Source organism: Impatiens glandulifera, chromosome 1 (genome assembly GCF_907164915.1).
Source record: "Impatiens glandulifera chromosome 1, dImpGla2.1, whole genome shotgun sequence".
NCBI classification, from domain to species: Eukaryota; Viridiplantae; Streptophyta; class Magnoliopsida; order Ericales; family Balsaminaceae; genus Impatiens; species Impatiens glandulifera.
The window spans coordinates 29,607,425-29,621,999 of NC_061862.1; the positions used below are offsets into that span (position 1 = coordinate 29,607,425).

A 14,575-nucleotide genomic window follows, 5' to 3' on the forward strand; every position below is an offset into this window, starting at 1 on the left:
TAAATAATATGTTAGAAAATTATATTGACATTTGAATAAAACACTAAATTAAAGTACTGATAAAAATTACTTACAATGAGAAATGTATGCGGTCCAATGAAATGACGTTTTTCATTTGGCGTCCACTTTTAACAACCTTCAACTAAGCCTTTCATTGTGAATTTGCACCAATTTAAGTTTCGGATATTATCGACATCAAATAAAGATTTCAGAATTTTAAACATGCACTGCATATTCTGTGAGGTCTAGAGAAAGTTACTGAAAACATAGACTACAAAATCTATCTTAAAATTATTGTTAGTTGCTCTGTTGTTTAGAATCGTCTTTGGCATTACAGTTGTTCTTGGACCGGAACTATTTTGTTTCATTTCCCATCTTCTTCCCCACTTCCTTCCACAATAGTTGATCATACTCGGGAGACTCTGTATTGTTTCAAATGGACTCAACAATTTCAATTTCCCCTCTTGGGATGCCTAATACGCACTAAACATCTTCTTCTTCAATTTTGACTTTCTCGCCATTCCGTAGGCTGATCGTACAATTACCGTTGTCAATGTCAAATTTGAATGACCTAACGAGGTATCGAGAGATTTTGTCTGAAAATTTTGAAAAGCCGAGTGTAAGAAGCCCTCCGAAGTCTATGGCCTTTACATCCTCTTTTTGTTCTTCTGTCAATTGTTGAATTAGTTTGAAAAGGCCAGATGACGATGTCCTAATCAAGAAAATGTTGTATTCAGATTTTCTTAAGGAGGAGAGAGGTGAGTGAACGGGAGATGAGGGAGGTGAGAAAGGGAGAATTGAGGGAGTTGAGGGAGCTGGAGACGAGGGAGTGGGGTGGGGTGCGGTTGCACACCCTTCATCATCAATTGTAGTAGTAATGACAAGAAATGACAAATCTGTTGTCGAGGGTCAATGACGGGTCCTTTTATATACTTTACAAAAAAAATAAACAGATAAATAAAGCACGATTAATAGATATAAAAGTGTTGAAACTGAAAATTCAAGTTTTATTTACCATGTTAAGGAGGTCTCGTACATGGCCATGTTAGGGAACAATTGGTCTTGTACATTGCAATATTCGAGACTAATTGGTCTTGTACATGGCCATGTTTGGGATGTTCGGGACCAATTGGTCCCTAACATAAATCATCTAATTCAAGTTCCTAATTAACAAGGATGTATCATCTTCTCCAAACATAATTCAGCTAAGCTTTCAATTTCTGAATTCCATTACTATATGTATTTACTATACCATGTTATCAAATCTCCTAACTCAAAAAATAAAAAAACAGAAACATGAATAAAAATTGTTTCAAAAATTGAAATCAAGTTCCTAGACTTGGTCATGTTCGAGACCAATTGGTCCTAACATGACCATGTTTTAGACCAATCCCTAACATGAAAATTCAAGTTTTGTCATGTATCTTCTACAACTGTTATTGATAGTTTTTCTAAATTCATCCATAACAATTTCTAGAAACTAATAAACTAATAACTCAAATTTCCTAACTCAGATAGAGAAACTAAAAACACAATTAAATATAGTTTCAAATATTAAATCAAGTTCCTGAAAATGGACATGTTCTTCGGGAAAACCTAACTATAACTACAGGGAACTTACCTAGTGTTGGACTTGGATGTAGTTGAAGTAATCTGATTTTCCTGAAAAGTAAAAGTAAAATGATTTTAGGGTTTTAGTTGTTCGCTAACATTGTTGTTCGACATTGGTTTTAAGGCTTACCATTTTTGAAGCTTGAAAGGAAGAAGAAATCTCCGAAGTCCAAAGTCATGGAAGAAGAAATCGCCGAAGTCCAAAGTCGCGGAAAAGGGAAGAAGAAATCGCTGAAGTTTCAAGTCGCGGAAGAAGGAACGGTTCGAAAATGGAGAAGAAATTGTCGAATTCGGGGAAGGGAAGAAAGAAGACAAACAATTCGAAAATGGAGAGAGTGAGAAAAGGAATAAATGGAGAGGGAGAGATTAAAAAAAATTAAAACAAATTTATTTTTCTCTATCATCCATCCATCGTGACTTTTTTTCTACGGTGGTAGCCAGGTGGGGGCGTCGATGGGGTCGTTGCCCAAGCCTCACTCTCCCTATTATTTTTCTTTGTTTTATTTAATTTTCAAAAAGATATAACACTTTTAATAATATAGAAAAATAAATTAAAATATTTTTTTAACCAAATGGGCTAAAGTTGAAAAGGACCCACTTGGCTGGTTCATTTTAAAATACAAACTAGTGAAAAAATGGTCATTACCGAGAGTAAAAATTGTTTGTATTGACCCTATATCTGTCGGTATAACTCAATACCGAAAGATTAGAAAATTGTCGGCATTCGTCGGTAAAGTGGCTTTCGGTAAATCTTTTTAGGTGTTTTTCGAGATATTCATAAATCTCTCAGTATTTCCTCTAATAGGAAATAACGAAGGTTATTCAAAAATCTCTCGGTATTTCCCCTAAGATAAAATACCGAAGGTTATTCGAAAATCTTTCGGTATTGCCCCAAGAAAAAACACCGAAGGTTATTCAATAATCTCTTGGTATTTCCCCCAAGATAAAATACTGAAGGTTATTCAAAAATCTCTCGGTATTACCCTAAGAGAAAATAACAAAAGTTATTCTATTATCTCTCGGTATTTCTTTCGTATGAAATACCGAGAGATGATTTATTATCTCTCGGTATTATCACTAAAATTGACTAAAAAGGGCCATCCGTTTTTTACGCAACCAAACCATGTTATCAGTCAAACCAAAACATATACAATATCATTCATAAATAAAAATAACATTATATTTCCAAATTTTTGAACCACCAAAACGTTTACAAATGTTTCAAAAAAGAACTACAATATACTAACTATGGGTGGAAACATTGTCATTAAGTATGCAATTTGTTCTTTATATTGCTTAAGTTGTGCATCCCTTTCCGCATCCCTCAGCCCCCGGAAACGTACTCTCAATGAAATCTTCACCCTCATTCTTATTTGTATTACCTACTGGCCATCACTAGCTAACGTGTCCAAAACATACACTATGTTCTTGGAAGAGTCTCCTTGGATCGTAAGGTCATCTGCTTGTGCAAACAGGTTCTGGAATGACTTTTTTAGTTTCTTTGGAGTTTTCGTAAACTCATCCAAGTATCCCCATGACCACAATCTATCATACAAACACATACCATTAGTATACTCTAATTAATCCAGTATAATACTCAAATTAATCAAGTCAAACAATACCACTAATACCCTAATTATACTCAACAAATTAAACAGATTCATCAAATTAAATCAAACCCTAGAATCATCATAAATGAAGCAATCAGATTCAAAATCAAAATTTTATAATCAACAAGTCAAACATATTCATAAAATTAAATCAAACCCTAGAATCATCATAAATGAAGAATGATTCAAAATCAAAATCAAACTCTAATTAATCAATCAGATTGAAAATCTAACATAAATGCTAACAAAATATAACCTAAATTTAACATAATATAACCTAAATACAACCTAAATCTAACATAAATCTAACCATAATATAAACTAAACTAACCTTAAAGCAGCGACGTTGAAGAGGAGGAAATGACGGAAGGAAGCAGCAGCTCTAGGTGCTCGAAGAGGCGGCGGCAAGAGGAGATCGACATCGATCAGTTGGCATTGGCTGCGAGAGGAGATCGGCGTTGGTGGAGAGAGGAGATCGGCGTTAGTGCATCATCGGTCGTCAATCGCCTGTAGAGAGCTCGGGAGAAGAGAGGGAGGCGCAATCGGGTAATCGAGGAAGAAAGGGTTTTAATCTAAATTATAAAGGTTTTTTACCGAGAGATATACAAATCTCTCGCTATTGACCTTAATTTTTACCGAGAGATATACAAATCTCTCACTATTGACCTTAATTGTTACCGAGATATATAAATCTCTCCTTATTGACCTGTGTTTTTTGGATGAGGTCAATACAGAAAGATTTATATAAATCTCTCCTTATTGACCTCATCCAACACTTCGAATTATTTTCGTGTTTTAGGGATGAGATCAATACCGAGATATTTATATAAATATATCTCTATTGACCTCATCCAACACTTAAAATTATTTTCGTATTTTTAGGGATGAGTTTAATACCGAGAGATTTATATAAATCTCTCTCTATTGACCTATTTTTGGAATGAGGTCAATATCGAGAGATTAGATAAATCTCTCCCTATTGATCTCATCCAACACTTAGAATTATTTTTGTTTTTTTGGGATGAGGTCAATACCGAGAGATTTATATAAATTTCTCCCTATTGACTTCATCCAACACTTAGAATTATTTTTGTATTTTTGGGATGAGGTCAATACCGAGAGATTTATATAAATCTCTCCCTATTGACCTGTTTTTGGGATGAGGTCAATACCGAGAGATTTAAATAAATCTCTCCCTATTAACCTTATCCAACACTTAGAATTATTTTTGTGTTTTTTGGATGAGATCAATACCGAGAGATTTATATAAATCTCTCCCTATTAACCTCATTCAACACTTAAAATTATTTTTGTGTTTTTGGGATGAGGTCAATACCGAAAGATTTATATAAATCTCTCCTTATTGACCCGTTTTTGGGATTTGGTCAATACTGAGAGATTTATATAAATCTCTCCCTATTGACCTTATCCAACACTTATAATTATTTTCGCATTTTTTGGATTAGGTCAATACCAAGAGATTTATATAAATCTCTCCCTATTTACCTATGAGGTCAATACTAAGAGATTTATATAAATCTCTCCCTATTGACCTTATCCAGCACATGAATTATTTTCGTGTTTTTTGGATGAGATCAATACCGAGAGATTTATATAAATCTCTCCCTATTGACCTGTGAGATCAATACCGAAAGATTTATATAAATCTCTCCCTATTGACCTTATTCAACACTTAGAATTATTTTCGTGTTTTTTGGATGAATTCAATAGCGAGAGATTTATATAAATCTCTCCCTATTGACATCATCTAACACTTAGAATTATTTTCGTGTTTTGGGGATGAGGCTAATAGCGAGAGATTTATATAAATCTCTCCCTATTGACATCCACCAACACTTAGAATTATTTTTGTGTTTTTGGGATGAGGTCAATACCGAGAGATTTATAAAAATCTCTCTCTATTGACCTCTAATACTTATAATTATTTTTGTGTTTTGGGGATGAGGTCAATAGCGAGAGATTCATATAAATCTCTCGGTAAAAATTCTTATTAACGAAAAATTTAGAAACCTGTCGGGAAAAAATTTTAATAATGAAAAATTTATTTCTCTTGGGACCATTACTAAGAGTTTTATAAAACTCTCGGTAAATTCTGTCGTTAAAAGTCCCCTTTTCACTATAATCTTCATTATATTAAATCTTTGTCACATGTGGAAATTATATTTTAAGGTACTCTTTATTATAATAACTTGTTAAAATCTGGAGGAGATGTGTTACCATTTTCGTCATTGAAAACGTTATTTAGTTACTAAAAATGATCAACTTGTCGTCGATGGTAGATTTCTACAATAAATGTTTGTTATCTTATCAAGTCCATAAATATATTTGGAATGTATCAGAACAATTCATTCCAGTATGAGGGGGGAAAGTGCAGCTCGCATTCATCACAAATAAAAATACAAGGAAGGCTACTCTCAAGAAAAGGAAGAAGAGATTGATGAAGAAGATGGATGAAAATCAACACCCTTTGTGGAGTTGAAGGATGTGCAATCGTATACTCCCGAGACAAGGAAAGTCCCGAGGTTTGGCCCAATGAGGTAAAGGGTGAGAGTGTGGTGGCCCAATTTAACATGATGCCAGATGTGAATCGACACAAAGGGATGGAAAATCAGGAGATAAATTAAAAAAAAAAAAAATCTAATTTAGAAGGTAAACTGAATAAACAAATAAAAACTAATATAGAAAAAGAAACTACTTTGTTGATTTATCATTACCTTAATGGAGAAGTTAGTCATAAAAGAAAATTGGAAGTGGATAAGTACCACGATCTTAATAGGGTGATTGATCAAAAGTTGAAGAAATTGGTGAGAGGATGAGGGCGCTCTTGGGAAAATCAACTTTGAGTTTGGTTCAAGATTCAATTAATCCTTCGGGTTAAAAGAGATGTAGTTGAAATGTTTGACGAGTCACATGGGGTTGAAGGATGATGAACTTGTGATTCAGATCGAAGAGAATGATGATTAATCCAATAATGCATTCACAATAAGTTTGGTTACCTTCTTGTTTTCCATGTTTACCTTTATTTTAGTTTGAACGATTTTATTTACAACAAATTGTTGTTTATATTTTGTTAGAGATATTTTAAATTGTTTTTTCTTTTTAATAAGTTTACTTAATAATTCTTTGTTGGTTGACCATCTTGTATTCAAAATCTTTTAAATTGCTAATGATATAATCACCATATTTGATTTGCAGGTACAAGGTAAAATTTGCATTTCTTTTAGTTTGTTGTTGGTTATTATTTTGTATAGAGTATTTGAATATGTTAGAATAATTTTGGATATATTTGACTTGGATCTCTTGTTTGGTTTTATTTTTGGATTTAAAGAGTGAAATTGTACCAGACATTTTAAAGATTTTTTAATACAAATTTGTTGAAATTTGGGGCATAAATTGTATGAGCTGTTTCCATTATATTATGTATTTTTGTTAGATTGAAAATATATTTAACTAAGTTTGAAATATATCTCTAAATATATTTGGTTTGAAATTACTCCTTGTACATTTATTTTTGTTAGAAATTGTTTCTTGTACATTTATTTTTATTTAAAATGGCTCCTTATACATTTATTTTTATTTGAGTTTACATCATAAATATTTAACACTATTTAAAATATTATACAACCATTAATTTGTGTTAAATATGTATAAATTCATCTTATATACGAGCAAAACTTTTACATTTATTTTGAGATGATCTTCTTCAACCTAATTCTTAAACGACACCGCATCTGTTTTGTTCCATTTCCAGACAAAGATGTTACAGATTAAGGCGACGACAATGTTATTACTCATTCATCTCTTCTATATTTAGATATTGTGTATCTGTGTTGTACCCCAAAATCATCTTTAAAAAATATTAATGTTGAAGAAGGAGAAGATGTCTTAGTATTATAATAAAATATAAATAATATAATAGAGATTACGAAATATAAAATATGATATTGTAATAAAAAATTGTAATAGACTTGAATTGGTCAACTAAGCATGACTTATGTAAAAACGTGGCTTTCTCCTTAGTGAGAATACATCTAATTTGATTCGATAACAAAATGAGTTTATTAGTCAAAATAAGTTTTAATCCAAATCTAAGAAACACAGTTTAGTTCAAACTTTAGACGATGTTATCAAGATGATTTAAATTTCGAACGTACAATAAAATTTCATACTTTGAGTCATGTTATTCATTTTGTACTATTTGAAAGAAAAAAACTTAACTATTTCAAACAAAAATAAATGTATAAGGAATAATTTCAAATAAAAATATATGTATAAGGAGCAATTTCAAACAAAATTATTTATAAGGAGATATTTAAAACTTAATTAAATGTATAAGACCATTATACCTATTTTTTGAATTAATTTTTTGTTTTTATTTATTTTCTCATTGCAGAATATATAATGGACCTTTCTAAGTCTTATATGTAATTAGTGGATATTTTTACCATAAAGTATATTCTCAATAAACTATGAAAATATTTATTGGATTATATGCTTGTGAATACATTTTAATTTCAATAGAAGGTACTAAATAGACTCCAATGCTTGCTTTGGATTGCTTATTAGGATGTTAAGTTGACGGTATTTTAATTCCATACAACTCAAAATAGAAGTTATTTTTATTGGAGTTTTGTAATCTTTTACTCAAAGAGATTAAAGAGACTGTGTGGTTGATACTAAAAAAATAGCATTGCCTTTAGATTAAATTCAAAATTTATGGCCTTACACTTTTGACATTTTATGTAAAAAAGACTAGATACATTAATCTTTTTTAATTTCCTTTATGCACAATTCATTTTTATTTAATATGAAATGGAAAAAAAAAAAGAATATGAAGGTATGAACCTCTTATTTCTTTTTCTTACATAATTTTTTTGCATTTATTCAAATGAATCAATGGGGACCTCCAAGCACGATCCATAAAAATATTATGTGAGCATAAAAGTGCATACAGCACTACTAAGTTTGGCACTAATATTGCTCTCAATTGTGTGTATTATTCAATCTCTCATTTTATATATATGATTTTTTAACTTATTTTGACATGAAAAAATATTATATCTAGATTCTATTTAAAGGGATTTAAATATAAATATATTTTACATTCATATTATTTAAAATAAATATATTTTAAATTGTAAACTTTTATAATTTTAATATTTAGGAATATTAATCATTCTAAGCAACTTATTTATGACAATAGAAATCATAACATTTATCTAGTAACAATAGAATAACTCACAACTTAACATTCAAAAACAAATAGTTGAATATAAACAAAAACAAATAGTTCAATATAGACAAAATTAAATAGTTGAATATTAATTTACCCATTCCAATTTAGTCCATGTAAAACATAAAACACAAAACATTCCAATTGTTTTCCATTTGGGTGTGGAGTAGGACACCAAAATTGAGTGATAAACCATTACAACTACAATTATATCATATCTTTAATTCATTACTTATTTCTTCTATCATGGTAAAAAGTGATTTTTTTATTAATTTGTATTTGTATTGTTCCTCATGATTTAATCGTCATTTCGTTGGTGTGAATCTAGAAACTTCCTAATGTAAGCATCCGCTTTTTTGTTGATCAATAAATCAGTTACATAGTATCCTCTATATATCTTCATCGCTTGGCCAAACTTTGTACGCATTGATATTATATCTGTCATCACTGCTCGACTCTGATTTTCGCGATTTCTTGACTTAAAGATATTAAAGAATGAGAGAGCCGCTGACAAATTATTTTGATTGTTATTATTATTTTTGCCTCCCATAACTAATAATATAGTATTATTGTTGGTTATGAGTTTTGTTTTTGGATGATGAAAGATGAAATGAGAGAATTGTTTGAAGTTAATGTGATGAAAGAAAATTAAGGAGAATGATTGTATTTATAGTGAGATTAGGGATTGTTTGGATGTTTTGGTGGAGGAGAATCAATAGGGTACACAGTTTAATTTCCTTTTTTTAGGCACACATTGTTAAAATACATGCATGTTTACAAATTAAATAATAAGTATTGATGATTCTTTAAAGGAAGCATATTTCCTCTATTTACTAAATTCATTATAGGCCCTTATTTTTTTTTCCTACTTTATTTCATTTGACTAATTTCTTAAATTATGAGCACAAAGTTTCTAGTGTCTCCCTTGATTAATTAAAGTGGTTATGTCAATAAATTAATTTTTTTTTCTCAAATTTATTCAAAGAAAAAATGTAAAACAAATGCTAAAGAAAGAGAAAACTTCAAGCTAAGAGGAAAAAAAAAGACTAGACAATTGAATGGAACTTCCTTCTAAGAAGAAATAACATTATTTTGTTATTTCAAAACCTAGCATTCTAAAATAAAAAAGCAACCTCAATAATCAAATTAAATCGCCTAACAAAATTTTGTCCAAAGAAGAATCAATACACCTAAGTCTCCATAAGAAAAAATAATCATTAAAAATGATCTTAGTGAGTCAATTAATTTCTCTATATTTTTTGCCTTTACATTTATTGTTTTTATTCTATTCTTTACTTGTATTCTTTAAACCTCTATAAAATAATTATAAGTTCAAATTTTCTTTTAAATAACTTAAAAAGTTTATAATATTCTAATTAAATCATCAATATAATCAGTACCATCCATTTTATGTATTTAACTATATAATTATCTAATTACTTTTCAATGTATGCAAGCTGTCTCTCTTTAGGGATTCTCTCTAGTTAATACACACCCATATTATATGTTATTGAGATCTAATTAGCCTTGCCCACTTTTTATATTAATCTACTTAGCTAGAAACCATATAAATGCTAACTTGTTCTTAATCTTGCTAATTAAGCCTCTAATTAAATATCATTCTTTTGATGTGTATTCATACTTACTAATTTAATCTCATTGCTAAATTACTTTATAATAATTGTATTAAGTCATCTCTAGGTTTAATTTGGTGGTTTTGGTTTGGTTTAAGTCACTCTAGCTAACATAAAGTCTAGTATATATAATTAATTGTTTGGAAATTTTTTGTTATTTTGTTAGGTAATTATATATTAATTTAAATTATATTGTGTTAAATGTTGTAAAAAAGGATAAAACAATGTTCACACTTGATTTCTTTTTATTATTCAAAAATATACTAAATTCATTTGAAAGTAAATTGTATAAAGTGCAATAGTTAAAAAGTGAGTTAATTAAAGTGCAACTGTGGATAATTAAACGTGAGTTATATTTTTAAAATTACTTAAATAATTAACCAAAATATATTTAATTTACTTTCAGAAAATTTATATTATAAATATAAAAACATTTTAATAATTCATCATACATCATTCCCAAATAACCTTAAATTTCTTTTATCAATAACAATATTTTTTTTTTATAAAATACTAAAAATCCAAGATCAAACAATCTCTTAATATGTGCACTGTCCTCATGTAGTTATTTTAAATGAGCATGATGTTTTGTTATAGCTCCTGATATTCTATTTAGGATCAACTTGTAATATGGTTATGAATTATGATAATGTCTGGAGTTTTTATATTTATTTATTAATCCTCAAAATATTTGGTATCTCTAATTTTAAAACAAATAATAGATGTACTAAAACAAAGTTAATATGTACAAAGCTCTGCCTTTTCATTGGAATTCCTGATAAAAATTGGCTATGTTTAGCAATAATAATAATAATAATAATGAATAATAATCTTCAATAAATACAACTATAAATGGTTTAAAAAGAAGGCAAATTTTATCTTCATCTCAAACACTCTGAAACTTATCAAATGGATTCTCCTGAAACAATTAAAGAAAGATGATCAGTAAGAATGAGGATCTATATATTGTGTTATATGCGACAAAGACTGACAAAGATAACCCGATTTCCATTTGCAATCCTTACAGTTACCAAAAAACTCGAATTTCCTATACTTTTTCCCTAATAAATAACTGAATAAGGCTGATTAAGTACTTATGCAAGAACTGAACTGAACTAAACTGATCAGTTTTTAGTCCAATATCCTAATAACCAACAATCAATTAATTATTAACATGAAAGAATGTAACCAGTATCACCCCAGCAGATAAACTAAACAGGAGAAAAATGATCAATTTTGATAAACCTGTCCAATTCAAAACTCTCAATATGTATTCCATTTCTCAAATGCTAATTTAAAAGCTAAAAAAAAAGTGGAATGATGCTATATAATATACTTACATCATTACCAAGAGGAGATTTGCCCAAGCGTGGCGGCTTCCTTTGAGAAGAAGAACCTTCACCACTAGAGACAGAAGACAGTCCCTCATTGACCCCATTAATGCAACCCTAAGATATGCCAGAAATCAATACCCTCGTTAAAAAGGAAACAGGAAATTTGTTATCAAAATGATTGTGTTTTAGTAAATCTATCTGTCATACCCCGCAAGAATGAACATTTTGAACACCATCTTCAAAGAGGGAAGAGTAATATCCTGGATCATAGATAGAGCCTCCAAGAGCATCATCTGAACCAGAGGTATGTCTAGCTATAGCATGAGTTGTAGGACTAAGAAAACTATTTCGGGCATCAAAATATGCATCTCGATCTACATAAGAAACACCCAATCTGTACATTTGAACCCATAGAAACGACGAACTCAATCTCACACAGAATCCAACAATCTGCATTGATAAGGTCAGCTTCACTGATAATATCGCAAATGGCCCATACGTCTCCGAAGAGATATTCCTGAAACATAGAAACAATGACATAGTTGGTGATCACTCGTTCTCTGAAAACTAAAATTGACTGTGATATTTGAAATCAGACATCTTTAGCCTCTAAAAGAATATGGCACAACGAAAGGAACGTGAGACCTCAAATGTCTTCATTGTCACTAAGGATCATGGTAAAGTTTTAAATATTTATGCACCTATTATAAATAGCAAATCAATAATTGATTCCGGTGCCATAAATAGCGAATCCTGTTAGTATTTAGGTGTCTTATCATCGCTTATCCGAATCAAATAAGTCCTTTATGAATAAACCTATTCCTAACAGTTTGCAGGAAGCTTTAGTTCTTCCAAAATGGAAAACTGCCATGAATGAAGAAATGAAATCCTTAGAGAAAAAATGAGACATGGGATTCGTAGATCTACTACTAAGATAAAAAATTAGTTGGATGTTGATGGATCTATACTGTAGAGTATAAGGCAGATGGAAATATTGAGAGGTTCAAGGCTAGACTTGTAGACAAATGATACACTCAAATGTATGGGATTGACTACCCAAAGACTTTTTCAATAGTAGCCAAAATCAACGGGGTTCGTGTTTGTCTCTAGCTACAAACCTCAACTAACCATTACAACAATTTGCTGTGAAGAATGCTTTTCTACACAGAATTAACATAAGAAATATATATGGATGCTTTTCTAGATGAATGGTAAAGAAGAATCAAAATCATAAAGTGTGCAGGTTAAATAAGTCTTTGTACGAGTTAAAACTATCACCGAATAGATAACATGGTTTGGAAGGTTCACCAAACCGATGAAATTGTTTGGCTACAATCAAATCAATTCAGATCAAACGTTATGTTGTTCCTGAAAATCAGCATGATAAGGATACAACTCTAGTTGTCTATGTTGATGACCTGATTGTTACAGAAACAAAACTAACGAAAGAAAAGCCCGATCAAGAAGGTCTCCTTAAATACTTTCTTGAGATTGAAGTGTCTCAATTAGAAGATGGGTTATTCTTATCTCAAAAGAAATTAGGTATTAAATCTTTTATAAGGTCTGAAATTAATAGATGAACCCAGTCAAGTACATGTTCATAAAAGAGAGGAACTAAAGTTGGAAGATTCATGTACTTAGCGCGCTCACTAGGCTTGATCTTATTCATTTAAGAAAATATATATGGGTTTGAAACTCAAATACATGCAAAGTTGTGTATATCATGCAAACTACAAGGGATGCCAATTTGTCCAATTTCAAACATCTATCAATTAGTAATTGTATGATCATTGAATATCCAAATAAGGAATGATTTGTTGCTAAAGCAGCTACACACCAAATTTCAAACATAGGACTGTCACTGTTATCTACATTGGATGGCAAATAACAATGGCATTTTAGATTATTGACAACAGCAATGATAAGGACCTGAGGATTACGGCTTTAGTGCTTATGAACAGGCAAGGAAACTGCCACTTTTCAGATGAGAAATAAAAGGCAATAAATCTCATCAGAAATCATGCAAGTTGCAGCATCATGTTGAGAACATCAGGAATTCTCTCTATGATTCTACTGGGACTATGTTGAGAACAAAGGGAAATAAAGAACATAAACACCTTTAAAATTATTCGAGAGCTAAGGGAACTCACCAAATCTCATGAGTAAAGAGCGTGAACCAGAAGATATCAATTATGATGGAAAAGAATAGAAGGACAGCATAGGCCCTTGAAAGGCTTTGACTGCTACTTTCAATTGCAACCAGTGCAAACAGTCCAATTGACAAATTTATCAACAAAACTCCGTTGTACAATGCTCCCAGAGATCCAACCAATGCACAACCAATCTTTAAAAAGAAAAAAACAGTAATCAGACTCATAGACGAAAGGTAAACAAAGGTATTTTGAGGGATAGATAAAGAGAGGGAAACATACTTGAATGTAAATGAGAATCACGGCAAGGGATTGAATCCTATCATAATCGCGAAGCCATGAGTGTATCCGATTTCTTAAATCAGAACAAAGCATCATATACCCGAATCCCCTAATAGAATACCCAGATCGAAAAGCGAGCTTCCAAAGCGGAAGAATTCAAGATTGCCGAGATACGTAGAGAGAAAGCGGGTAAAGGGTAAAGAGAAACGTCTACATTGATACCAGTACCAGAACAGCGGTTTAAAATGAGCGGGATAGTCTTCTGCTTATTGCCGCCCGAAGTCTCTATCATAAGTTATCACAGATTTCTCCTCCATTTGCTTTCAGTTTCTTTTACCCATCATCACTCGTGATATTTATAACCTGTGGCTGATCGTAGAGTCTCAAGGCAAATCAATGAATTAGAGAGAGAGAAAGAAAAGGGTTCTTCTTTTCTTCACCCTTTATTTAATAATTAATCTTTGACTTCGTTTTCTTAAAGTATAGTGAGCCAAAAGAGAGCTGAGAAAGAAGATTGATGAATATGATCGATCGATCCCTTTCTTTCTCTCGTCGGCTGGCCCTCCTTCAATTCAAATTGACCAAGTCTTCCTTTGTCAGAAGTTTAAACAATAATCAATATGCAAATGCTTGCAGAAGCTAGCTGTAAGTTACGCAATGTGGATGGATGTTAATAATACATTAAGGATCTTTGAATTGA

At 30.9% G+C, this 14,575-nt stretch overlaps 1 protein-coding gene across 1 annotated transcript; it reads right to left on the reverse strand.

Annotated features, from left to right (window-relative positions):
• Positions 1-10,853: 10,853 nt before the first annotated feature.
• On the reverse strand, positions 10,854-14,430 carry LOC124920641. The gene is made up of 5 exons (XM_047461175.1): positions 13,876-14,430; positions 13,594-13,787; positions 11,651-11,960; positions 11,450-11,557; positions 10,854-11,028 (listed from the first exon to the last, which is right to left on the reverse strand). Exons 1-5 carry the CDS (start codon positions 13,969-13,971, stop codon positions 10,996-10,998), a joined length of 741 nt encoding a protein of 246 aa, XP_047317131.1. The 5' UTR covers positions 13,972-14,430; the 3' UTR covers positions 10,854-10,995.
• Between the last annotated feature and the right edge of the window lie 145 nt (positions 14,431-14,575).

What these genes read in the sequence shown, in the direction of transcription:
- LOC124920641 (XM_047461175.1), bottom strand. Translation starts at nt 13,971, where the DNA reads ATGATGCTTTGTTCTGATTTAAGAAATCGGATACACTCATGGCTTCGC. An exon ending in TGATTCTCATTTACATTCAA is followed by an intron (nt 13,788 to 13,875) that starts GTATGTTTCCCT and finishes TTCTTTTTAAAG; the next exon opens with ATTGGTTGTGCATTGGTTGG. An exon ending in AAAATGTTCATTCTTGCGGG is followed by an intron (nt 11,558 to 11,650) that starts GTATGACAGATA and finishes GGCATATCTTAG; the next exon opens with GGTTGCATTAATGGGGTCAA.